The sequence below is a fragment of the Delphinus delphis genome, chromosome 2 (genome assembly GCF_949987515.2).
Source record: "Delphinus delphis chromosome 2, mDelDel1.2, whole genome shotgun sequence".
NCBI classification, from domain to species: domain Eukaryota; kingdom Metazoa; phylum Chordata; class Mammalia; order Artiodactyla; family Delphinidae; genus Delphinus; species Delphinus delphis.
In genome coordinates this window covers 78,206,388-78,233,349 of record NC_082684.1, presented here as the reverse complement: position 1 = coordinate 78,233,349, position 26,962 = coordinate 78,206,388, and the positions used below count along the sequence as shown (strand labels likewise).

The 26,962-nt window shown below is 42.3% G+C and overlaps 1 protein-coding gene across 1 annotated transcript in view; it reads right to left on the bottom strand.

The window, feature by feature from the left end:
• Positions 1-26,642, bottom strand: part of FMN1 (formin 1) — a 400,563-nt gene extending 373,921 nt beyond the window's left edge. Inside the window, exon 1 of the mRNA XM_060003541.1 lies at positions 24,785-26,642. Within this exon, the coding sequence (XP_059859524.1) occupies positions 24,785-26,642 (1,858 nt within the window). The remainder of the gene's footprint in view (positions 1-24,784) is intronic.
• Between the last annotated feature and the right edge of the window lie 320 nt (positions 26,643-26,962).

The following is a 26,962-nucleotide window of genomic DNA, read 5'->3' as shown; positions in this document are numbered from 1 at the left end:
TATCTCAATTAAAAAAAGAAGAAAGAACCCAGTACAGTCCCACCTACATACGGACTTAGCTGTTTGCTTGCTCATTGTGTTGCTTCATTTAACCCTCTAGTTTCCATATGTCCTATGAACTGGAAGGTAGCCCTGAATGTCTGGTCACCTATAGATTCAGCTCTTTGGCAAGAACACTCCATAGCCCCACAGACAGGGCTGTGTGTGGTAAAATCAAGGTTTAAATCTTAAACTCAGATCTGAAACATACATTTCTATATGTTTGGGACATGCATTTAAAAAATCCCACCTTAACTATTTTTAAACCACTTTAAAGTAATTCATGCTCTTTATACTAAAGCAGCTCTTCCTCCCTTGAAACTTTATGGATCCCTCTTTTTTCCAAAAGAAAAGAAATAATTTCTCAGATTCCTCAGTAAGCCACACACCTGGGACCCAGTTCTTGATCACACTGGTCAGTTTAAACATTCAATCCAAGTATAATAAAACCCTACCTAAGTTAACATTTATTGCATGAAACGCCTGCAATCTGATGAGGAAAATCATTTAGTTTCTAAACAACCAAGGCTGCTATTTGTAGCTACTACTGTCTTGAAACCCACCTCTAAGCTACTCAGATGCCACCAGAAGTGTCCTCTGGCACGCACCAAACAGGAGAAGCCTGCCTCTCAAACCAACAGGCGGCATACCGGTGAGCAGAGGAAAAAACAAAACAGACTGTTTGGGGATGAAATGGGATCTGATGGATAAAACTGACAAGAATGAGCCTGCAAGTAGAATTCTTCTTGAGAATAAATCCCAATTCCTAACATCTGACAAGCATGGATGGCATTCTAAGGCATTTAGGCGGATTAGACTTTTATCAAAATGGTTTATATTGACAAAATGACCTTCTCAGTCATGAAAGAACACTTACCTAGTTGAGCAATTTTTTAAAAATTCAAAGGATAAATACACAGAAGACGTACTATACTGTCCTGGAGCTGTATCTTCACCTAATCCCATTGCTTTTCACACACAGGTGTGAGACGGTGGGAAAAGCACAGACTCCTAAGGGTTAAATGAAATTCTGTGTAATTAGCCTAGCACAGCTGGGGATGCTGTAATTAATGTTAATTCCTCATGTCTCATTCACTCTATTTTATGAACCTTATTGTTGGATTTTCTAGAATTCTATGCCTAGGGAAGGGAGTAAAGAAGAACTGGGTTCTGGCAGTCAACTGATTATTGAAGAATAGATTCTTCTCATCTCTTCTCCTGTTGAAATGGAGGAATAAGAAAGGTGAGAGGACGCATCAGTCAATGTAAATAGAGATACAATAAACTGTGCACACTGGAGAAAGTTTTGTAGTCATTAAAAAAAAAAACTTTAAGTTATAATAATCAACTCTGAGCAGTAGTGGGGCATTGATCAAAAACTTCATTTTGAATAAGAATTTTTGGGGGCTTCCTTGGTGGCGCACTGGTTGGGAGTCTGCCTGCCGATGCAGGGGATGCGGGTTCGTGCCCCGGTCCGGGAGGATCCCACGTGCCGTGGAGTGGCTGGGCCCGTGAGCCATGGCCGCTGAGCCTGCGCGTCCGGACCCTGTGCTCCGCGGCGGGAGAGGCCACGGCAGTGAGAGGCCCACGTACCGCAAAGAAAAAAAAAAAAATAATAATTTTCATGGGCAGGAATGAAATGCTTCAGTAAGGCAAGGTCATATTTGTTGAACCAGTAAACAGTACTGCTGGAGAAAAAAATATTTTGTTATGAGCATTTTTTTAATATTCTTATATTCATTAAAAAAAACTTTGGTACTGACGTAACGCACAACACACTTGGCTGGAAATAATCCTTATTAAAGCAGCATTCTGTAAGAGCTACCGTTTATTCTGGTTTCACTTGTCCTAGGCATCAAAATATTATTTACAATAATTAGGTAAGGTCTCTTCATCTGTTATAACATTGCCCAGGGCAGGGACTATCCTTTAAGCTATGACTTCATAGTGAAAATAAAATAATTAATTGACAATGAAGAACTATATACAATTCAGTTGCATAAATATATGCAACACATTATAAATGATACAGTGGGTTTTGATGGAAAGTTCTAAATCTTCTTTATAAAAAAACAATTGAAAACCCATTGCCAGTGTGTCTATGAGAACAGTCTCAGTTAAGGTCAAAGCTAGTGGAGAATATACTTTATCCATTGCTCAGGTACTGTGATCATCCCTTGCTGTGGTCCCATGCCAGCCTTTACTGGTTTTAGTTGCTCCTTTGTACGAGAAACATTATAAATATGGGCAGAAAATGATCAGTTTCTGCTTTTGAAATTGATTAAAGTTCCTGTTAAGTACCAAATCTTTACCATAATTTGGAAGGAGGTTTTCTCCCTCCCATATGCTCTATAAAATGCTCGCTCACTACCAAATTTATTCACTACTGGATTTATTCATGCTGGTTGGGTACTGGGAATGCAAACATGAAAAAGACAGATCCTGTACTAAAGAAATTCACAGTCTACTGATTCTAGCTTCTAGAGAATCTGCCCATTTTGCTATGCTGTTTCTATAAAGAAGAGTACTGGGGGAAAAAAGGCAGAAGAATTTGTTGTGGAAATGAGAAACATATTCTCCTACCTTCACTGGCACATCAAATTATGACCAACTGTTTTGAATATACAATCAAAAAGTAAGTTTTTTAAAGCACATACTGCAGGACAGTAACAGCAAGGTACTTAAAGTTTCAATTAGATCAATAGGAAACGTAGATGTCAGCACCAAAAAGAAAAATTTCATTAGCTGTCACAGTTTCTTTTGGTATACCCCAGTGATAGGATGGCTTACAGTGTGCCTGACTGTGCCTCGCATCTTATTTATTCTTCATAAGAACCCTATGAGGTCATTTTGTTACTATTCACAATGCAGAGCAGAGAAAACTGAGACTAAGAGAGGTTGTATAACTTGCATTAGACCACAGCAGCAGAGTTCAGGCTCAAGCACAGATGTGACTACCCACGTCCTTCCACGATGCCTCCTTCAAACTGTGCATCCATTCAATCACATGGTTTGAACAACTATAATGTATTTAGTTTCTATAAATCATAGTCTTACCAAGTACGTGAAGGAGAGAGAACACATATATGCAGATTAATGAATGAGACTCCCAGGAACCTTTCAGAAAGACAAGACAGCATTTTAGTCACAGATCCCTTTTCAAAAAAAAAAAAAAAAATGAAGAAAACCTTCTTTGTTAAGCAATACTTCAAGCATCAGTTAACTTTGCAAGACAAGCAAAGTCGGGGTGAATTCTCAGAGAATCAAAATATTTAGAGGCAAAAGATCCTCAAAGATGTATTGTCCTCAGAGGTTTATTCTAAGTTATTCATTTTTACCAATGAGCAAATGGAACTCCTGGGATACTACTAATTATATTTCAATTATCATATAAGATTATTACATGTAACTAATTCTTTATTATGTTACTTAATTAGCAAGTAAATTTTTAATTTATTTTTCAAACTTTTACCTCTTACTCCATATTGACCTTAAGCCTAAATAATTATAGTGCTCTGGAATTGAGTTGCTTTATCCCTTTGAGTCTAGGTGCTAATGAAAGTTAATTATTGATGGAACAAAGGCCACCAGGCAATTGCTTATTGGGGAAATTTCAAGGGCTCCAAAGTAAACACCTAAGTAGCGATTGTAACAGAAATTCCCTGAAAATCCAAATAAGTTTCTGGTTACCTTCAACTCCGTGGTGGGGTCAATATAGGGAGAGAAGGAAAGAACCAAAATCGAAGTTAGAAGATCTGGACTATTCTATCACTAAACAGTTACAACTCTTCAGATGGAACCTCACTTTCCTTACCTGTACCGTGAAAGCACTAGGTCAAAGGATCCTTCCCAACTTTAATATTTTATAATCACTGTTTAGAGGCGACAAATACCAACTAAGTCATATACTCCCTTGTGGAGTTTGTAGAACTGCTCCTGGTTTTTAAAAATGAAATAAGAAATTTTTTCAAATGCCTTGAGGGCATATGATTCCAAAAACTTAGATTTCCTGAGGGAGATATTTTATTTATTAAAATATGTCAACATATTTTATCTCTCTAGGCAAAGTATACTTCTTTCATTTTTTCAGGATTAAAAATAAATCCTGGGGCTTCCCTGGTGGTGCAGTGGTCAAGAATCCACCTGCTAATGCAGGAGACACGGGTTTGAGCCCTGGTCCGGGAAGATCCCACATGCTGCAGAGCAACTAAGCCCGTGTGCCACAGCTACTGAGCCTGCACTCTAGACCCCATGAGCCACAACTACTAAGCCCACGTGCCACAACTACTGAAGCCTGTGTGCCCTAGAGCCCATGCTCCACAACAAGAGAAGCCACCGCAATGAGAGGCCTATGCACCGCAACGAAGAGTAGCTCCCACTCTCCACAGCTAGAGAAAGCCCGCGCGCAGCAACAAAGACCTGACACAGCCGAAAATAAATAAATTAATTAATTTAATAAATAAATAATCCTGATAATACCACTAAAGCAGCAATATGCCGGGAAGGAAAGCAATAAGAAACAAAGGAAAATAACATTTAGTTCGTCCCTATGCAACTTTCTACCTATGGTAAAAAGAACCAGCTTATCTGCTATCCTCTTTTTTTTTTTTTTTTTTTTTTTTTTTTCCCGGTACACGGGCCTCTCACTGTTGTGGCCTCTCCCTGTGTTGTGGAGCACAGGCTCCGGACGCGCAGGCTCAGTGGCCATGGCTCACGGGCCCAGCCGCTCCATGGCATGTGGGATCTTCCCGAACTGGGGCACGAACCCGTGTCCCCTGCATCGGCAGGCAGACTCTCAACCACTGCACCACCAGGGAAGCCCTGCTCTCCTCTTTAATTAAATTGAGGGTGAGGACCACATTTAACCATATGCTCCACTGCAGGTAATGAGAAATTAAAAACTCTTTTCAAAAGTAGAGTTTATCTGGAATGCATTTTAGTGGATACATCAAAAAGAAAGCAAAGCAACCACTGCAGAGCATTTGACTTTTCAGCCCTCATTTTGAGGGGGTCTGATGTTCAGAAAAAGCCACTGGGGCAAGCAACTTGTTCATTTGTCTGTCTAATCCATACTTACTAGTCAAGTGCTAGACACTATAATAAATGCCAGAGGCACGCAGAGAAACATCCTATGACTCCTGCCATCCAGGGGCTCATAATCTAGTTAGTGCCAGAGACTCACATGCAGATAAATAATTATGACAATGCTAAGTGTTTTGAAATGAAAGCAGCACAGAGTACTATATGGAATATATAAGAGGAAATGCTTAACGCTAATTAGGAAGGTTAGGAGAGCTTCTTGGAAAAGATGACATTTGTGCTAGGTCTTAATGGGTGAGTAGGTAGTTTCTCACGGAAACAGCACGTGCAAAGGCATAGAAGCAAAGGAAGGAAGGGAGGAAGGAAAAGGGAAGGAAAAGTATCATAAAATAAATTTAAAATAGTTTTTTCCAATCGGACGTGTCTGAAATAGGATCTTACTTTCACTGTCATTTTCCTAATCTCTTGTGAGGCTAAGCATATTTTCACTCATTCATAAACTCACTCATCATTCAGATTTTCTCTTAAGTGAATTGACTATTTTCTTCTCCTGGGTAGTTTGCCTTTTACTTACTAATTTACATGAATTCTTTATATAGTCTCCTTGTTAGCCATAAGTGCTGCAAATATCTTCTCCCAGCTTTCCTTATTACTCTTTAAAATTGGTATCACTTGTCATAGTCAAATGATTTTAAATTTCAGATTATTTTAATACAGACAAATTGACCAATAATCTTCTTTATGGTTTCTGCTTTCAAGCAACCCTTTCCTAATCCTTGCATATTTTCTACTAAAAGCTGTCAGGTTTTGCTTTTCACATCTCAGTTCTAAATCCACCTGAAATAGATTTTGTGCACAGAGGTTTATTTTTTTCTTTCCATATGGCTAACCAATTGGCCCAGCATCGTTTATTGAATAATTTATCCTTTCACAGTCTTTGTAACGTCAGCTGTTGCAGGCAGGAATCTCGGGGTAATGAACTGAGAGATTTCCATGCAGAAGGTTTGGCGGGAGGGTGCTCTTGGGCACACACCTATTAGAGAGTGAGGGATGCAGGGCTGGGCAGAAGGAGATGCAGCCACAACAGAGGCCTCGGCTGGTCACACGGGGAGCACGGAAGCTGGGATGGCTCTTCAGAGATGTTTCCTGCCCAAGTTAAGGATTGGGCTTTGGTACCCTCACACATAGACTGGTCATTGGATAGGGCTGCCCCTGAGAAGTGGGTGGAATCTCTGGTGAGGGAGCTCCCTAAGGCAGAGGGCATGGCCTGGGAGGGACTCAGCTGTCAGCCACCAGCCAGCAAGACAGCTAGGTAGCTGAGGGAACTAGGGCTTTGATCTTGACAGGGGGATCTGGGTGTCACACACAGCATTCACTACACGGCCTTTGTCAGGTACCCCCTTTCCAATTTTACTGTCTCACTATTCTTTTATTTTGTTTTGTTTTGTTTTGTTGTTTTTTTTGCAGTACGCTGGCCTCTCACTGTTGTGGCCTTTCCCGTTGCGGAGCACAGGCTCTGGATGCAAAGGCTCAGCGGCCATGGCTCACAGGCCCAGCCACTCCGCGGCATGTGGGATCTTCCCGGACCGGGGCACGAACCCGTGTCCCCTGCATCGGCAGGCGGACTCTCAACCACTGCGCCACCAGGGAAGCCCTCACTATTCTTTTGGATCCTTTTTCCTATGAAAAAATTTCCAGATAGGTCTCCATCCTGGTCGCCTACATGTAATCCAATGTGTCAACAGCCCCTTTCAAATGTGGACCTCTAATTACACCAAAACCTCCAGATTTGTCAGACTCTATAGAGTACAGTAGCACATTTTCTCCCTTGATATGAACATCTATCACTAATGTAGCCTGGCTTTCTATTTTAAACAGCCCCCTTACCCAACTGGCTCAAAATCAGTATGTTGTCAGCTAAGGCTGAAACCGAATTCTCCTATGTCCTTTACTTGTAAGTGGATGTTTTAAACTAAATGCAGGACGTTTCCAGTATCCTCTTGACTTGAATATTGTTCCATTTAGCTTAGGAAGAATTTAGCACGCCTTGTTCTGTCACCGAACACCTCTCTCCACCTCAGTTTTTCTCCAAAGTTGATTAAGAATGTCAGCAAGGGGCTTCCCCGGTGGCACAGTGGTTGAGAGTCCGCCTGCCGATGCAGGGGACACGGGTTCGTGCCCCGGTCCGGGAAGATCCCACATGCCGCGGAGCGGCTGGGCCCGTGAGCCATGGCCGCTGAGCCTGTGCGTCCGGAGACTGTGCTCCGCAACGGGAGAGGCCACAACAGTGAGAGGCCCACGTACCGCAAAAAAAAAAAAAAAAAAAAAGAATGCCAGCAAGACATTGAAAAGATCTGGACAGGACAGGGGACAGTGATGAGTCTATGACATGCCAGTGCCAGTGATTCCCGTCTACATTTTGACACAGGTCCATTCATCAGCACTCTATGACTGGTCACAGACCCAGCATGTTTCAATAGAGAGTTGTCTTCCCAGTCACTTGGGGCAGGAACCTGCCGGTGATCCCTGACTCTGTTTTCTCTTTCAACTGCACAACCAACCAAATTTGTCTAGTTTTGAGTCCACAGTACTTTGGAATATACCCCTTGTTGCCATGAGCACCAAGACCATCACAGAGCTGTTTGATTCTTAGCTCTGTTTTCAGCTGATCACGTTCTCACTACTGCCAAACCTATTTGCCTTGAAATACAAAGCTGAGAAAGTTATGACCTTTTACTGGTTCCCCACCTGGAAGAGATGACAGTAAATAGTGTCCCTGGGGGATGAGGAAATAAATGCAGCTTCTCAGGATGTCGTCTGCAGAGAATGTCCCTTTAACTTTGGGCCTCTCTGGCATAGAGACTATTAGGACCGCTGAGAATCATTGAAAAGTGATTTCTCTTTTCAAGGCTGCTATCTGTAATCATAAAAGGAATTCCTTATAATTGTAAAGCACTCTGATGTATGCTTTCTCGTTTAATTCTCACAGCAACTCTGAAAGAGTGATGTTATTAATCCATCGTTAAGTATGAGACTTGATGAGCTGGTATCTTACAGTCACATTGCTAGTAATTGACAGAGGCAGGATTTGAACTTGGGTTTCCTGATTTCAAGGCAGGGTCTTCTTCCCCAACCCAGCTCAACTGAACAGTTGTGTGAATGATGGCCTAGTTAGCCTGAGAAGGAACAAAGGTATCTAAAGGCAGGTGAGTTCTGAAAGGGCAGCCTCCAAGTCTCTAAAAGAAAAATGCTGCCCAAAGGACAGAAGGGAGTGATTTTCCTCGTCACACAGAGGCTAAAATTTAACAGCTTCTGCAGCAAAGAGGCAAACGATTTCCAGATTCAGGCTCTTTGGGAGATTAGTCATACATTATCGTGTGATTTTCTAAGATATTGCTCTTAAAGGAATTAGAAAGATGGCAACAAAATAGCACGCTGCTCTTTAGAATAAAGCTGCAGATGCGTGATTGTAATATCTTCATTACTTGGTAGATGAAATCCTATAACTCCACCAATATTTGCTGATAACATAAAACTGGTAACAAAAGCTACATACTGAAAGCCTAATGGATGCTTAAATACAATTTGGAGAAGTAGCATCTTAGACCACATGACAGCAGCTGGCACTTGGCAGGGATCAATAGTTATTTGAAGACATCTGCATTGAGGCAAGAATGGTTAATATTATGATTAACAGAAAAAAAGCTGTAATCACAGCAACAAATGTCATACAGGGAAATATTCAAGAATAGCATTCTACCTTCCTGTATGAAATCAATGTGCAAGAATTGGTTGGAAGAACGCTAATAAAAAAATTAAGAAACTTTTCCATGTTTATAGATCCCTCTATCTGATACATTCTAAAATAATTATTCAAAATCATCATAGAAATGGCTAAGTGGGAATTCAATTATTTCTCAAGGATAACTCATCTATATCATTTCCCTCTAATAAGTATTTACACCTAAAAGATTCTGAATTCATCTAATGTAGCTAAACATCAGTATAACAATTTATGTGTGTTTTTTTAATATTTTATTTATTTATTTTTATTTTTTTGGCTGTGTTGGATCTTCGTTTCTGTGTGAGGGCTTTCTCTAGTTACGGCGAGTGGGGGCCACTCTTCATCGCAGTGCGTGGGCCTCTCACTGTCGCGGCCTCTCTTGTTGCGGAGCACAAGCTCCAGACGCGCAGGCTCAGTAGTTGTGGCTCACGGGCCCTGTTGCTCCGCGGCATGTGGGATCCTCCCAGACCAGGGCTCGAACCCGTGTCCCCTGCATTGGCAGGCAGATTCTCAACCACTGCGCCACCAGGGAAGCCCCAACAATTTATGTTTTTAATCTTGGTCTTCACTAAAGTGGTTAAGCACAGACAGCTTGGCCTCCAACCTCAGAATTTCTGATTCAGTAGGTCTGGGGGAATGGGGCCCAAGAAACAGCATTTTAACAAGTTTCCAGTTGTGGCTAATAATGCTGCTTGCTCAGGGACCACACTTTGATAACCACCCACTGTTTCTACACCACACTGACTCTCCCGTAAGTTCCTATCGTCACACCTAATTTTGCCATGGGTGAATTTCTTGTGTACAGTAAACAAAAATTCATTCAAGAATTAGTTACTGAGCCAGCATTTATGTAATACGTGCTGTAAGTGATACCAGATGTGATGTCATATATTAGAGATACAAAGATGAATAAAGCTTAGCCTTTGCGTCCGTGGAGTTTATATTCTAGAAAGATGTGTAAACAAATAATATGATATAATGTGATACACATCATGTGTAAAGTTCTATGAGAGTAGAATGAAAGTATTCATTCTACAATGAGAGGAATCAGAAGGCTTTATAATGGAGATAACATTTAGGACTTTTTAAAAACTTTTTCGTTTCCAATAATTTTCGACTTATAGAAAAGTTAAAAAATAGAGTTCCCTATACTATTCATTCAGTTTCCCAGCATTATGCAAACCTTGACATTTTGCATAACCAAGATTAGGATGAATTTTGAAGGATGCACGGGATCTTGTCAGGGTATCCCGTTCATAGAAATAATATATGAATAAAACCATTGAGACAGGATATACTAAAAATGATATCTAAACATTTTTGGAGAATTATATGCTAGACACTCTGCCAAGCCCTTTAAATGTTTTATTTCACTTAATTCTTAACAACCCATATCTACTATGTGGATACTGTTATCACTCCCTCTATAAATGAGGTAACTGAGGCCATCGCCAATCTTCTAGTAGGTAACAAAACTGGGATTTAACACTAAAATGTTGAACATTAGCGGACACACTCTTAAGCAATATACTATGATTATTATGATCTGGAAATGAGAATGGTCTATTACGGATTAGGTTCCATTAGGGAAAGTTGTAGGGACAGGGTTCTGATAGTGGAAGCAGAAGACAAGACAGAAAGTGAATGGAAACTCCTAGATAATGGAAGGATACTGTGGTAGGCAGAACTCTACAATAGTCTCCTTGACTTCCATCTCCTGGAGGAACGTGCCCAGAATAATCCCCTCTCCTTGAATGAGGGCAGAACCTATGAATATGATGGTATATCATCATGTCCATGACTCAGTTAAGTTACATGGTAAAGGCAAAGGAATCTGCTGATGTAATGAAGGTCCCTGGTGTTATCACACTGCCCACTGGTTCAGGGCCTCAAATTCTCATGCCATTACCTAGGCCTGCCCATTCCTTTCCTGGCCTTGACTTCTGCATCCACTCTAGGAACCCTGTTCCATAACTCATTCTTTAAGGGTCCTGCTCTGCTAGGTAATAACAGGAGCTTTATGGGTAAATTAACATGACTTGAGTTTTGTGCACAGATTTTGGAAATCAATCGCCTGGCCTCAATTTATATGTGTATTATGCACAACTATTCCAACAACAATGCTTTCACTATTTGAAGCTTGAAGGCAAACTTCAACGGTGGGCATCAGGCACCCAGCAGGTGAGCCTTTTCAGACCCCCTGAATCACAGCCTAGAAGAGTTCAATGTTACCTGCCCAGCCTTCTAGTTCACCAGTGTGTTGGGTCATAAAGTGTATCTTGGTGCAAACGTGCTGGTCTTTGATCACGCACCATGAAACATGGTTAATTTGTGACCAGAAAAACACACGAAACAGTAAGCTGCCTCTGGCTTCCATTTCAAGTTTGATCACTTGACCACCCCTCAGTGACTGGCTTTGACAAAAGTTAAGCCTCATTTAAGATTTAAAAAAAAAAAAGGTCTGTTCTGGTAAAATTGATAATGTTGTAAAGTTATTTCAATGAAAAGAACGGTCTACTTGTTCACAAAAACACTTGGCTTTGAGGACCCAGGTTTCATTTAATATCACTTCCATCCTCTGGGTACATTCAGATTCCTAAACCTATGCAGAGATTAATGGTTTTAAGGTTACTTTTTTAAAAAAATAAAGTAACCTTAAATAAATAAATAAAAATTATCTACACCAAACATGATAGTAATCACAACATAGGGCATGAAACCAGTTTCATTGTTTAACTTGGGAAAAAATTGCCCGTTACCAGTTTGCAGACCAAGTTTTCTCATCTTTCATCCATCCATTTATTCACTCATTCAATAAAAACATTCACTGAATACATGCCGTATGTCATTTACTAAACCTGATTCCAGGGAAATAATGATGAATGTGACACCATTCCTGAATCTGAGAGGCCTTTATTAAAAATAAAAATAAGGAAATGTCTATTTTAATTCTGACATGTTCTATCATCAGCAGAAACAGGTTCCAAATGCAGATGAGACAGCAAGAGAATGGCAGGGACAAACCCACTCCGCTCTACCGTATGATACGGCATACCAGCTTAAGGAATTTCCCACCATTCTGTCTAACTCGTCTTAGGGCAATTTGTCACTAACAGTCACTGCCTTGTCACTTGTACATTGAAGGCTATTTTTAATTAAAGTCAACAACCATGAAAATCTACCTAAACCAATACATATTGACTACCTGGTGGCATGCTATTTAAGGAACTGAAAATCTTCCAACCAGCATATAAGACAGGAAAAATCTTGATGGGAACTCAAGATTGACAGGCAGAACAATGAAAGAATATTATGGAAAATATGTACTAACATAATAAGATGCAAATAATCGAGGTTCAAGACCCATCGTCTAGACAAAAATATGATATAGAAATCAGGAGAGAAATTGACAAAGCTTTGTAGAGAGAAGCTACGACTTCAGGTGGTTCAGAAATAATCTGTAGAATGAAAGGGGACCTTTATTTTTCTTTTATTTTGCTATATCAATTTTTTTTTTTAATTCACCAATTCTGATGTCTTTTTTTTTTAAGATTTTTGTTTTATTTATTTATTTTTTGGCTGTGTTGGGTCTTTGTTGCTACACGCGGGCCTTCTCTAGTTGAGGTGAGCGGGGGCTACTCTTTGCTGCGGTGCATGGGTTTCTCATTGCAGTGGCTTCTCTTGTTGCGGAGCATGGGCTCTAGGCAAGTGGCCTTCAGTAGGTGTGGCACACAGCTTCAGCAGTTGTGGCCCATGGGCTCTAGAGTGCAGGCTCAGTAGTTGTCGCGCATGGGCTTAGTTGCTCCGTGGCATGTGGGATCTTCCCGGACCAGGGCTTGAACCCGTGTCCCCTGCACTGGCAGGTGGACTCTTCACCACTGTACCACCAGGGAAGCCCGCTATATCATTCTTTAATTTACAGTTTCATATTGGAATGACATTAGTATTGGAAATGCAATTCCAATTTCTTTTTAATTACTTTAATTAAAAAAAAAACTCCCCTGATTCAAAAGCTATTGAGTAGACTAGTTTTAAGCTATATTCTGAAGAGTGCATCAGACGTATCATATATGATCACCACCTTCAACTTTTTTACAAATTAGGTGGAAAATCCAAAGTTAACCTATATAAAACAATAAGCGACTGGAGGAGTGGCCAAGATGGCAGAGTTGGAAGACCCTGAGCTCACCTCCTCCCATGGGCACACCAAACTTATAACTATTTATTTACAGAGCAACTGTTGATGAGAAAGGCCAGAAGCCTACAACTAAAGATAAAAAGAAGGAACCACAATGAGATGGGCAGGAGGCGTGAAGGTCTGATATAGTCAAGACCTGTACCCCCAGGTGGGTGACACACAAATGGGAGGATAATTACAACTGCAGAGGTTCTCTCCAAGGAATGAGGAGTCTGAGCCCCACATTGGGCTCCCCGTCCTGAGAGCCCTGCACCAGGAAGATGAACCCCTAGAATATTTGGTTTGAAGGCCAGTGGGGCTTGCTTTGGGGAGAGACAGAGGGCTGTAAGAAATAGAGACTTCACTCTTAAAGGGCACACACAAAATCCAACTGCTCTGAGACCCAGGGAAGAAGCAGTCATTTGAAAGGAGCCTGGGTCAGACGCACCTGCTGATCTTTGAGTCTCCTGGAGAGGCAGAAGGCACCTGGAGCTTACCCTGAGGACACAGGCACTGGTGGCAGCCATCTGGGGGAGCTTGTTCTACCATGTGGACACTGGTGCTGACAAGTGCCATTGTGGAGTCCTCCCTCCTCTAGCTTGTTAGCTCTGAGACCTGACCCTGCGCACCAGCCTGCTGGCACCAACACTGGGACATCTCAGGCCAAGCAACTAGCCAGGGAGAGACAGAGCCCTACCTACCAGCAGGCCTGTTATCTTAAGACTCTCTGAGCCCACAGAAACCCCTGGATCCAGCCCTGTCCACCAGAGGACCCAGGACCTGACCCCACACACGCACTGGCACCAGCCCTGGGATCCTCTGGACTCTGGTCCCACCCACCAGCAGGCCAGTGCAAGCCTTGGGACCCTCAGGGTCCCTGGTGTAGAGACCAGAGAACCCGATTCCACCCATCAGTGAGCAGGCACTAACCCTAGAACCTCCCCCAGCTCCACACACACACACACCCTGGCCCCATACATCAGCAGGCGGACAGTAGATCCAGGAACACCAGCCCCACAACCACCTACCCCAGAACCTGATTCTGCCCACCAATGGGCCAGCACTAGCCCTGGGACACCCACCCTGCCACAGGGCTCAGCAGTTAGCTGCCTCATGACCCAGCCCTGCCACCACCAGCAGCCTCCATACAGGGCAGGGCCTGGCAACCAACCAAACCAGGGGGCCAGAGAGGCCTACCAGATGACCCACAGTAGTCAGTCCACCACATCAGAAGGACCCACGTAGCCCACATTGGGGGCACCCCTGGATCTTATAGCTCTGGAGACCAGAGGGGAGTGTGCTGCTGGGCCCCATAGGACATCTACAAAAGATCACTTCTCCAAGGTCAGGAAACATAATCAACCTACCAAATACACAGAAATAAAAATAGCAAATCAGGCAAAATGAGGCAACAGAGGAATATGTTGCAAATAAAGGAGCAAGATAAAACCTCAGAAGAACTAAGTGACGTGGAGATAGGCAATCTACCTGATAAAGAGTTGAAGACAATGATTGTAAAGATGTTCAAAGCACTCTCGGGAGAAGACTGAATGAACAGAGCCCAAAGTTAGAAGTTTTCAACAAAGAATTAGGAAATACAAAGAAGAACTGAACAGAGACAAAGAATACAATCAATGAAATGAAAAATACACTAGAAGGAATCAACGGTAACTTAGATGATATAAAGGAATGGATCAGTGAGCTAGAAGACAGAGTAGTGGAAATCACTGAAGCTAAACAGAAAAAAGAATAAAAAGAAATGAGGACAGCTTAAGAGACCTCTGGGATAACATCAAGTGTACTAACGCCACATTATAGGGTTCCCAGAGGGCGAAGACAGAGAGAAAGGGGTAGAGAACATATCTGAAGACATAGTAACTGAAAATTTCCCTAACCTGGGAAAGAAAGCAGACATCCAAGCACAGGAAGCACAGGGAGTCCCAAGCAGGATCAACCCAAAAAGGACCACACCAAGACATATTCTAATTAAAATGGCAAAAATCAAAGACAAAGAGAGCATATTAAAAGCAGCAAGGGAAAAGAAACAGGGGAACTCCCATAAGACTATCAGCTGACTTTTCAGCAGAAACTGCAGGCTAGAAGGGAGTGGCACAATATATTTAAAGCGATGAAAATGGAAAACCTACAACCAAGAATAATCTACCTGGCAAGGCTTTCATTCAGATCTGATGAAGAAAACAAAAGCTCTACAGATAAGCAAAAGCTAAAAGAGTTCAGCATCACCAAACCAGCTTTACAAAAAGTGTTAAAGGAATTACTCTAAGTGAAAAAGAAAAGGCCACAACTAGAAACATGAAAAAAATCAAAGGAAAAAATCTCACTGGTAAAGGCAAATATACAGTAAACGTAGCAAATCAACCACCTACAAAGCTAGTAGGAAGGTCAAAAGACAAAAGTAATAAAATCGTGTACATCCACAATAAGTAGTTAAGGGATACCCAAAACAATTAGATGTAAAATATATTGTCGGAAACAGTAAACGTGCTGTGAGGGAAGTAAAAATGCATCATATAGGTAGATAGATAGATAACATAGATCAACAGAGAGCTATATATAAACCTCATGATAACCACACACCAAGAATCTGTAATAGACACACAAAAAAGAGAAAGGAATCCAACAAACAAAACAAAATAGAAAGCAGAGTTATAGATACAGAGAACAAACAAGTGGTTACCAAGGGGAGGGGGATGTGCGAGGAAATAAATAGCTGAGGGAGATTAGAGATACAAAATAATGAGTCCAGGGGTATGAAGTGTACAGTGTGGGGAATACAGTTAATAACTATGTAACATCTTTGCATGGTGACAGATCTAACTCATGCTGATCAGTTTGGAGTGTATAGATATATTGAATTGCTATGTTGTGTAACAGGAAACAACATAGTGTTGTAGGTCAATTATACTTCAAAAATAAACAGACTCTGAGTAAGGGGCATTGGCGAAAGGCAGGCAAAAAGTCAAAACTTCCACTTATAAGATAAATAAGTACTGGGGATATTATGTACAACACGATAAATATAATGAACACTGCTGTATGTTATATATGAAAATTGTTAAGAGACTACATCCTGAGCTCTCGTCACAGGAAAAAAATTCTTTTTTTCTATTTCTTTAACATTGCATAGATGTTCACCAAACTCCTTGTGATAATTTCATGATTTATGTAAATCATTGTGCTGCACACCTTAAACTTATACAGTGCTGTATGCCAGTTATATCTCAGTGAACCCGGAAGGGAAAAAAAAAACCAATAAGAGACCAATGTCACTTCAAAAATAGCAAGTGACTTAACAGAAGCAAATGTAGAAGCTTTGAGAGCAAATCAAGAAATTCACAATAACCAGTTGTGGCCTATTATTTGTAGCATCATTTCATCACTGGAAAACACCAAAAGGAGTAGATTATTAAAATCCTTTCTGGGGACTTCCCTGGTGGTCCAGTGGTTAAGAATCCGCCTGCCAATGCATGGGACGCAGGTTCGATCCCTGGTCGGGGAACTAAGATCCCACGTGCCGCGGGGCAACTAAGCCCGCACGCTGCAACTAAGACCCGATGCAGCCAAAAATAAATAAATAAATATTAAAAAAAGAATGCTTTCTGACCCAATGAGCCAATAATGATCTGTAATTATAATAAAGCTAACATTTTCTAATGTGTTAGGAAGCATTTTTCGTTGCCATTATTTCATTTGATCCTCAAAACAACCTTGTGAATTTGACACTCCTAGCAAATGCAGTCAGGGGAGTAATAACATGGTGCAAAATCAGAATTTCTCTGGCTCTACCAATTTGGGGGCTTCCCTCCCCCTACACACAAATTTCTCCAGATCATTCCAGGAAGCACGTGAATGCATGGATCTAATCTTCCTCACCCCTCATCAACACTGCTGTCCTCACTTCTCTGCTGCTGAAGGTGTCTCTGGACGCTGCTAGAATTGTCACCGCGTTGCTGCAGCTAAGGTACCAGGTGCGTTGCTTAGGCACTACTGCCTACCTTCCCCACCTCCCCTCTCCTCTCTGGGATGAGGTCAAATCCGGTTCCCTCCACCATGTGCCCTGTCGCACCCTGCCCCGGCAGCACCTGAAGCAGGACCCCTTCACCCACAAGTTCGTTACACTCTACTATGCAGACCCCGCCTTCACTATCTTAAGGACATTTTAGTCAAATTACTCTTTAAGTTTTCACACTGCTTTCCTACTGCTCTCCTCTCTTCCTACCATCCAGACAGGAGTCAGCAGAAAATCAGGAGGACACAACTTATGCTATTTTCAGTGTCCTCCCTCCCACCCTGACCCCAAAGGTCTGGTAACCTCTCCTGTGCCTCAAATCCTGCTTTCCTCTGGAGGGGCTCTGCCTGGTGACTGTCCTCTGGGCACTCGAGCAAAAGACTCATGACAGGTCTAACCATCTAATGAACCGGATATGCCCAGACCTGTCTGAATCCTGGGGAGACAGTGCTGAGGCTCTAGCCTCACGTGGTGTTTATTCTCTCCGCAATTTCTCTGGGCTAAACTGGAAACCAACAGCTTTCATCAGCCACAGGATTATTCTGGGGTTCTCCCTCCAAATGCAAAACGCAACCTTAAAACTTTAACCTAGGTTTCAAACAAACAAAAAACCCGTATCAGAATATTTTAGGAAAAATACGTGAAACCTGGATGATCCCAAGGTCCCCACAAGTCCCTCTACATCTCATACATATCTGAATCCCAATTCTAGTTCAAGTTCTGTCCTGTAAGGCTCTGGGACAGATAGCAAGCATCTGGTTCAATGTAGTAGAACAATCCATGACTGGGAAAACCTGCTAGGTCCTTCTGTGAGAGGGAAGGAACTCCAGAACTTGCTATGGCAGGAGGCTGAGATGCCAGGGCACACAGAGGAACTCTACGGGGGTGGTATGGCCTAAGATCACAGCCCAGAGGCTACGAAAATGTTTTACATATGGCTTTATGCCCATTGAAGAACTATCTAACGGAAGCTACTTTCTTGTAAGTGATCAGAAAGAGGATGAAGTAAGATAAGCAGGAACAATCATTTACCTGATACTGTAAAAGCCAGCAAGAGGGAAAGAGTGGCCCCAGGGTGGAGTTTACTGTTTTCAAAATGCACCCTCTTCCAGGAAAGCCCAGGAGGAATGAAATAAAACACACAATCTCAATATTCAGTACTTTGCTCTCTCAGTTTGATGAAATGCTTCTAATCCAATTACAACTAAAAGTTTGAGTCTTTTTTTTTAATACCCCAACCAATGACGCTATGAGCCAGAATGGTTGAGTTCTGTAAATAAAGTATGCGATAAATTTTTCTTCAAAGTTTAATACCTATTTATAAAATGTTTTTCTCTTTTAAGATTTTTCAGTATATATAACTTTTTTTTTTTTTTTTAACATCTTTATTGGGGTATAATTACTTTACAATGGTGTGATCAGTATATATAACTTTTAATCGCAGTGTTAATTCTGCCGTTTCTAGGTCTTTGGAATTACTTTAGATTGATGGATATGGCCTAGGGCCATAGACTGCCACGGGCGCTTTAAATCTTGTGCTCTGACTCCAAGAATAGAAAAGAAACAAGTAAAAACCATTTCCAAGAAGGTGCTACGCTCAAAGCACAATTGGACATTAATTTGGGGAAAACTTCACATATCTAGAACTGGCTTGGAGTTTTAAAACATCAGATCGTGGTCATGGTCCTGGCCTTTGAAACATATTCCCTTTCAAAAAACAAAATGTGAATGAGAGAAACACCATTTATTCTACATGGAAACTGACCTCAAAATCCAAATTGTTCATTAGTAGAAAATCTATTTCATATTTCATATGCTAATTAGTTATTCTTAATTTGAGATAATTGTGGAAGATATTTTAAAATTCTTTTTGTGCTTTTCACAAAAAGCAATGGAGTACGATGTGCTATCAATCACTGTTAAATATAAGAGCTTTGTTTTTAAAAACTAGATAATTTTTTCTGAATCCACAGGTTGAAACTGTATCACAAGATCTCCCAATTATTTCTTTTACTTCCTCAAGTTAGTACTTTTAGCAATAAAAGGACAGTCGACCAAATTAAATTTAGAGGTAGAACGGTCATACGACAAAGAACTGAAACACTGCAATAATCATTTATTATCAAGATAACCACTGTTCAGTATCCAAACACACCGCACATACACATTCTTTTTTACCCTGTCGTTCTTTTAAAATTCCACTCTTTCTCCATTTCTTGTTCTTCGTGGCTCAGCCTATCTGCATCAACTTATACCTCCAAATCTACTCTGACCCTTCTCCATCCCTCCCTGGGCCCTGGAAGGCTGAGCTTGGAAACATCTACCCACTCCCTTTTACTCTGCCTTTTGGCTGGTTCAGTTCGAGAAAGTTTCGAGGCAGAAGACCAAAGGAGAGTGAAGCCAGGGTATTTATTCCCACAGCTTCCTCTCTGATAAGGGCCTCTACCACAAGCCACCGTTCCTGCCCTGTGGTCCTCTCCTTGAAGCTCCCCTGTTTGGGTTCACTGACCCCTGCTTCCCTTGCTCCTTCAGGCCTGGGTGTTTGTTCCCTATCGGGACACTGTCTAACCCAGGAGCCTTTCTTTTCTTTTAATTTCTTTTATTTATTTTAACAACATTGTGTTAATTTCTTCTGTACAGCCAAGTGATTCAGTTATACATATGTATACATTCTTTTTCATATACATATATATATATATGTTCTTTTCCATTATGGTTTATTACAAGATATTGAACATAGTCCCCTGTGCTATACAGTAGGACCTTGTTGTTTATCCATTCTCTGTATAATAGTTTGCATCGGCTAATTCCAAACTCTCAGTCCATCCCTCTCCCACTCCACCTCCCACTTGGCAACCACAAGTCTGTTGTCTACATCTCTGTTTCTGCTTTGTAGACAAGTTCATTTGTCATATTTTAGATTCCAAACATAAGTGATATCATATGGTATTTGTCTTTCTCTTTCTGATTTACTTCACTTAATATGATAATCTCTAGGTCCATCTATGTTGCTGAAAATGGCATTATTTCATTCTTTTTTATGGCTGAGTAATATTCCATTGTATATATGTACCACATCTTCTTTATCCATTTATCTGTTGATGGGCATTTAGGTTGCTAGCCATGTCTTGACTATTGTAAATCGTGCTGCTATGAACATAGGGGTGCATGTATCTTTTCAAATTATAGTTTTGTCCGGATATATGCCCAGGAGTGGGATTGCTGGATCACATGGCAACTCTAGTTTTAGTATTTTGAGGACGCTCCATATTGTTTTCCATAGTGGCTGCCCCAATTTACATTCCTACCAACTGTGTAGGAGGGTCAGAAGCCTTTCTTAACTGTCTTCTTCTCTTGGTCTCTGGATACTGCTCCCTCCTTATATAATCCTGCTTCCCTGACTTGTCCTTCTTGGGTGCTGCTTTTATAGCTCTCTAGCAACCTACATATCCCTTTGTAATAATGCTCTAGTCTCAATACTGAGCTTCTTGCTTCATTAAAGGACATGGGGAAGACACAGAAAATTGTGGTTCAGCTATAATCCTACACCCCCCAACACACATACACACACACAACCCCTCTAGGTGGGGTATTTATTTTTTTCTTTAAAATGTAGTTCAGTAACTCTTTAAAAATCATAAAAGTGACACATTTACCACAACCAGTGAAACAATGTAAAAATATGTAAAGGAAAGAAGTTAATGCTCTTCCCCAGTGATTTTGTTTTTTTGTTTGTTTGGGGGCTTTTTTTGTTGTTTTTTTTTTTGGATCCTTCCCCTTCACCTTATTCCCCACCTTCACCCTGTCTAGCCCTAGATAAAGAATGTGAACAGCCTGGCCTGTCTTTCTTTACACCTGTCTCCATGATATTCAAACTTTCAAACCCATATCAAACATATATACTCATATATAGAGAGGGGTGAAACTTGTCTTTACAAAAACAGAGCTTATTCTACATTATTTTGCAACTTGCTAGATAGAGATCTAGTTCCATACTTTAAATAGCCTCATAATATTACGGAGACTAAATATACTCTAATTTATGTAGCCATTTCTCTACTGATTGACACTCCATTTTTTTTTTCCAGCTGCTTTGACCACTATACACAATGCTGCAGTAAACAACCTTATGCATATATTCTTACTAGTGCATCTATTTATGTGACGTAAATTCCTAAAATAGGGTTGCTAGGTCAAAGTTACATATAGTTTCAATGACAATCCCCTTACTTTCTCAAAAGTGTGTAGCAATGTATTTCCTGTCAATTTAAGTCCTATATATGTTTTATATGGACATACTATGGTATATGCAATTTTTAATCTTTCTTTCTTAACATGAATTACAGATAACGGTCTACGCACTATATACTTTCTGTAGTAATCTTAAATGGCTGGGTATAGCCATTAAAGTTGTGGAGCTTCTTTAAAATTTTGGGGGGATTGTATCAAACCTCAATATTAATATAGGGAGAATTTCTATCTACTCCCCATAATACATGCCCAAAGACAAATCAAAGCTTTGACAACAGCATTAGATATAATAAAATCTGTTACAAATATGCCTTTCAACCCTTCATCAGTTGACATTAACTACATCTTTTGATGGGCACAAGCACTGATAACATGATTCACGATATCAAGAGGAACTATGCCTGGGGCATATGTCTCCATCACCACCTCAGTGACTTCAAAGGGGAAAGATCATGAGATTGTTGAGAAACACACTGAAGCACTGGGGATCTTCCTGAGTATGGTGAGCCCAGTTACATGGGATTTTTCTGGCATTAAAAGGGTCTATTTCAGATCAAAGGTAAAAGTAGGCCAGAAAAAACAGAAGGGAATCCCAGACCCAAGGACACTGCTATTCAGGTTAGCACAACTAGAGTCCTTCAGGCTTGAGAAAATACCACATTCCACAAAGGCTTGGGAACATTCTACAGCTGTTTCCATAAAACCAAGGTGGTGGTCAGGGTGGGGATGGGGAAGTGGGGAGAGGAGGGCCATGAGAAGACAAATCTGGCCACCATTCATTGTTAGCATATTCTCTGTTTGATCACATCACCACCAGACAAGAAATTCCTGTGCATAAACCTTGGAAAAAAGAGTTAGGAAAATTACAAAGCCAACAGGAGGTACACCAATAGCCTTCATGCTGTTTCCTGTGTGGATGGCAATGTTGGCTTTCATTGTGAGAATGAGAAGAGGATTTTACTCTTTCCTGGGAATTACTACTTGCCCATAACACTAAAGAGTCTTCCAACTGGAAATGGATCTGATTACTTTTGCCAGACTTAATCTCTTACTTGAGCAGTTAATGAGTGCTTTCAATAATCTTAATCACATCACTTCAGTAAAATACCTAGACGCTATTTCCACAGGAAATAAATGTCCATAGACCATAAACTCAACCTGGTTAATAGCTAACGTGGGAGAAAGGTGGGAATTGGACTCAGATAAAGGGCTACTGTTGGGTGATGGTAAATGAGTGATCCACCCTTCGTCTGGGACTGTCTGAGGCCAGTGGATGTGGGAGGTGGAGGGAGGAGAAATGAATTGAAAGACAAAGGCAGCTGGAAGTAGCAAAATTCTTCCTGTGTGGACCCACCAGCTGCAGGAAGTCCCTGAAGGATCCATAATATGATGATGACTCGTGGCCACAGAGAAGGGGGATTAAAGGAAAAGCAGGAGACCGGAACACAAGATACAGATCAAAGATACTATCTGGAGAACTCCCTCCCTTCATGCTTTTCAAAGAGGGATGATGATAAGAGATAACGTTTGGACGTTCCCGGAGGAAGGTCCCAGCAGAAGAGAACTTATCCATGACAGAAAAAAAGGCTTCTCCTGCTCCTATTTCCCCCCTTCCAATGCCTTCTTTTGTAACATTAGAAGCACAGGCAGCCTCCCTACCAAGGAGTCCATGTGATTCTAATGACTGGCTCCTAAAGTGCTACGAAGATCCCAGTGGAAGACTAGGGCCAAAGCAAAGGGAATGGTTCTGTGCAACGGTACGGAGAGGTCACGGGGAAAGGGTGACCATCTGTTGAACGTGCCCCTCAGTGAGCTTAAGGTCAGTCATCAGAGAAACTGAATGTCCTCTGTGTGCCTACCTTGAGCCAGATACGATGGAGCTTTTATAATATTGTTTTGGGTTTTTTTTTTTAATAGAAAAAGGACAATAAAATAAAAAGATAATTCTAAATCGGGGTGGTGGGGGGGGAGAAAAGATTTACTGAAGCTCAATGTATTATTTAATGCAGTTTCTGGAGGAGCGGCACACCAAGTCGTAGGATTTAATGTGATTTCTAGAAAGACCTTTCGGAATTGAGGCGGCTCTTGCATGCCCGTCTCTCCAGAAGTCTCTATCTAATCGTTGCAGAGAGCTTCCTTTCAAAGTATTTTGAAGGCTCCAGCATTCACAGAGAAAGGATTTTCATCACTAGGATTCTATGATACATGATATAAAATCTACAATTCTCTGACTCTCCTGATGAAGCAGTTTGGTTATATTAGGAAGTAGCAAGTCTCATCAAACTAAGAGCAATACATTACAAACACAAAATGAAGAGCATTTACCGCATTTTAAAAGAAACACACCCTGGGATCAATGATATAGAGAAATTTATAAAATGGCAAGAGTTCAAAATAAACAGAAGCTTTTGAAATTCCTCTTTCCTAGACAGATATTTTTATCTTAAAAATTGCACATGATGTTTTCTCTAAACTTTAAGAGACTATATATCATATTACGAGCCTAGACAAAGCATTGACCATATGCTGTGAAAGGACCACTGAAAAAGAACCTATTATCTACACAATGGCATACACGACCCTAAACATCTGGCCGCGCTGGCCTGGAAAATGTAGTGAATACAGGAGTGGCACTTTTATACACTGTCTTTTTTAGTCTTATTGATCCTACTTATAGAACCACCAAAATTATTTTCATATAAAATTTTAAATCACATGAAACACACGAGCCAAACTGGCTCTTTAGTACCTTTTGCATAAGACATGATGTTATACCAGTAACAGTAGAAACCCATACATAAAACATAACTTCAGAATAAACATTACTTCGTGTTTGTTTGGGAAATAAAATACTGTTAGAAAAAAGAAAATCTGAATCAAGTTTCTTCAAGTGAGAAGGAATTCATCCCTCTTCTAGTATTAAAAAAAAAAAGTTTTTGTCATAAAATAAGGGTGCTTATAAAAGTGATTACTAAAGAAAAAAAACCCCAAACCTCTAACAACAGACAGATGAGCAAAGACACAGCATGCTTCTGCTCTTCTGCTTACAAATCCGAGGCACCCCAGCAGCATGGACAGCAGAATTTAGGTCAAGGGGCCAATTAGCATCAAAGGCAGCGACAAGTTACTACTTCTCTCTGCCCAGTCCTGTTTCCTTTGAGAGTCCTGTATTAAGCAACCATGGAGGCAGCTTTAGAGCATTCCAAAACAAAACATTTAAAAAGACGTTTACAAAGTATTGCTTCTGGAAGCAACTACAGCCCTGACCCCAGAAGTCAACACCATCCTCACCATCTCCACACTCTTGTATAGGACTCCCGGCTGTCCTGTTACAAGGTGAATTAACTAACAGGCCGAGGAATTTCGATTCATCATTAATTAGCGAGTGTCTGAATAGCACGGGCAGACTGACACTGTGGGGTCGCCCAGGAACACATGTAAAGCATTTGAAACCGGGACTAACCTGGAGGTGACCGGTGCTGGGGCTGAGCTGCGGTCCTCCCAGGCCCCAAGCTCTTTTCCAAAGGTTCCCCAGGTACCAACCGAGGTTGGCCCGCTCTGAGGGAGGTCGCGTTGGCTCCTTTGGTCTCCGTGACCTTTGCAGAGAGTGGGGGCTCCAAGATGTCAGCAGAGGGTGACCCAGAGAAAGCACAGCTCTTTCTACCAAGAGAGTCATCAAGAGCGGCTTCCCTCTCAGCAGGCAGTGAAGGAGGCCGGAGGATCCTGTGATGCTGCTGAGGGCTGGGGAGCCTTGGAGAGACAGGCAAGGGAACAGGTGACATCCATTTGTGCGTGCTGGACGGAAAGGATGAATTATTAAATACCGTACCGAGAGCTGCCAGTGCTGGGGGTGCTGGCCTCTTCTCATCACCTCCAGGGTCCGCACCGCGGGGCAGATCCAGAAACAAGGTTTTGTGGCCACTCAGAAGCAGCCCAGCTCCCCTCTTGCTGCCGGTTTCTGGGAGGGTATGGGTGGCTGTCGTCCCGAAGGGAAATCCCAGCCGTTTCCCCTCGGTGGCTTCATCTAATTTCTCGCTCTCTATCACCTTCAGGAGGACCTTGTTCACAGCCCCCTCAATGCTGGCTAGGGGACACTCCTCAGCGGATGGCTGCCATGACCTGTCCGTTCTCTGCTCCTTGCCCCAGCAGCTGACACCCCAAGCCCCAGCCTCAGCTTCCGGGAGGGTGAGCAAGTCTGCGCTGGGTATGAACTCAGCTTGGGCTGCTGGGCAAACGGCAACCCTTTCCTCACCCTCAGGATGCGTTTTAACTACTAGTTGCACCTGAGCAGACAGATCCTGGACTTTGGCCACCACTTTGGAAATAGGCTTCTTCCTGCAAGTCCGTTCAGCAGCCTTCTCTGTCCGGCCCCCCTCTGCCTCTGCATGTTTCTCGGGCTCCTTGTGACTTTCGGTCGAACCTGTTTGCAGATGCGCCAGCCTGCGAGGGCCCCTCTGTGGCCCCCCGGCACCAGCATCTCCTGGCTCTGTGGAGCTGCATTCGGGGGGCAGCCCGCCTCTTCCGTGCCCCGCAACCTCAGAAGCCTCCTTGAAGCTCCCCAAGGCGGAGTCAGCATCAAGTGTCCTGGGGATCTCTGGGGTGCAGCTCCCTCTCCTCTGTAGGGAAGAGGGAAGTGCTCCACTTGGAAGCAAGTTGCCTCTCTCCTCTAGGAGCCAAAGATGAGGCCTTGCTTGAGAAAGAGGAAGGGTGTTGCTGGAACAGATCTGGTCCTTCCCCATCAGAGGGGGCAATCCCTGGCCCCCATGCCCCTTTCGTCTTGTCCTCTTCTGCAGGGAGTTTTGGGAGAGCCCCTCAAAGCTCTCTCTCCTTCCACCAAACCTCCGGGCCTTTTTGTTCCCGTGGGAGCTCCTCTTATTGAGAGAGCCCACGGGGGGCTCCCCCAGCCAGTGGCCACCACTCTGGAAACAGTCGTCCTCGGAGGCCAGGCTCACAGAGAGCTCCGGCAGCTTCCCCTCCTGGTTCCCCATCGTAATGCCCAGGATGTGGTCTGAGCTCAGCAGATTGGCCAGCAGTCTCTCCCTCTCGGCCGTGAGTTTGTACAGCTCAGTTAGAATGTCTTTGGTGGGAGTTGGCTTGAAAAATATGTCGCCTGGATGTTCGGTGGGCTGCCTGCTGAGGCTGTTGATGTCGGTCCCCGCCCTGACTTGGTAGCAGTTATGAAACGCTTTACTGGATCTGTCTAGAGTTATGGTGCCCTTGTACGAAAATCCTCTGACTTCCCCCCTCGGAAGATAGAAGCTGATGTAGCAGAGTTCGGTAATGGGCTTACGCAATTGGAGGGTGCAGTGAGTGCCTTCCATTATGCCTACCTAATTATTCATGCCTCGGAGATGCTGGTCTGTGGTGAGGCTTCCCAGGCTCCGGTGGTGGGCCATGTGATGGTGGCTAAGCAGGGAAAGCATCTGACAGTCATCTCCAGCAATGAGACGGCCTGTTAGAGGAACAGGGGAAGAAAGAAGCTAGTCTGACGGAGTGCGTGAATCACACAGCGGCATAAATCAAAGCATAACTGGACTTATCCTTCCTCTCTGGCTGACCTCAAGCAACTCAAGGCAACAGCCAGGAGGCTGATCGCAACCTCCTCCCCACTCTCAGCTCACCCTTGACTAGCAAAGCTTTG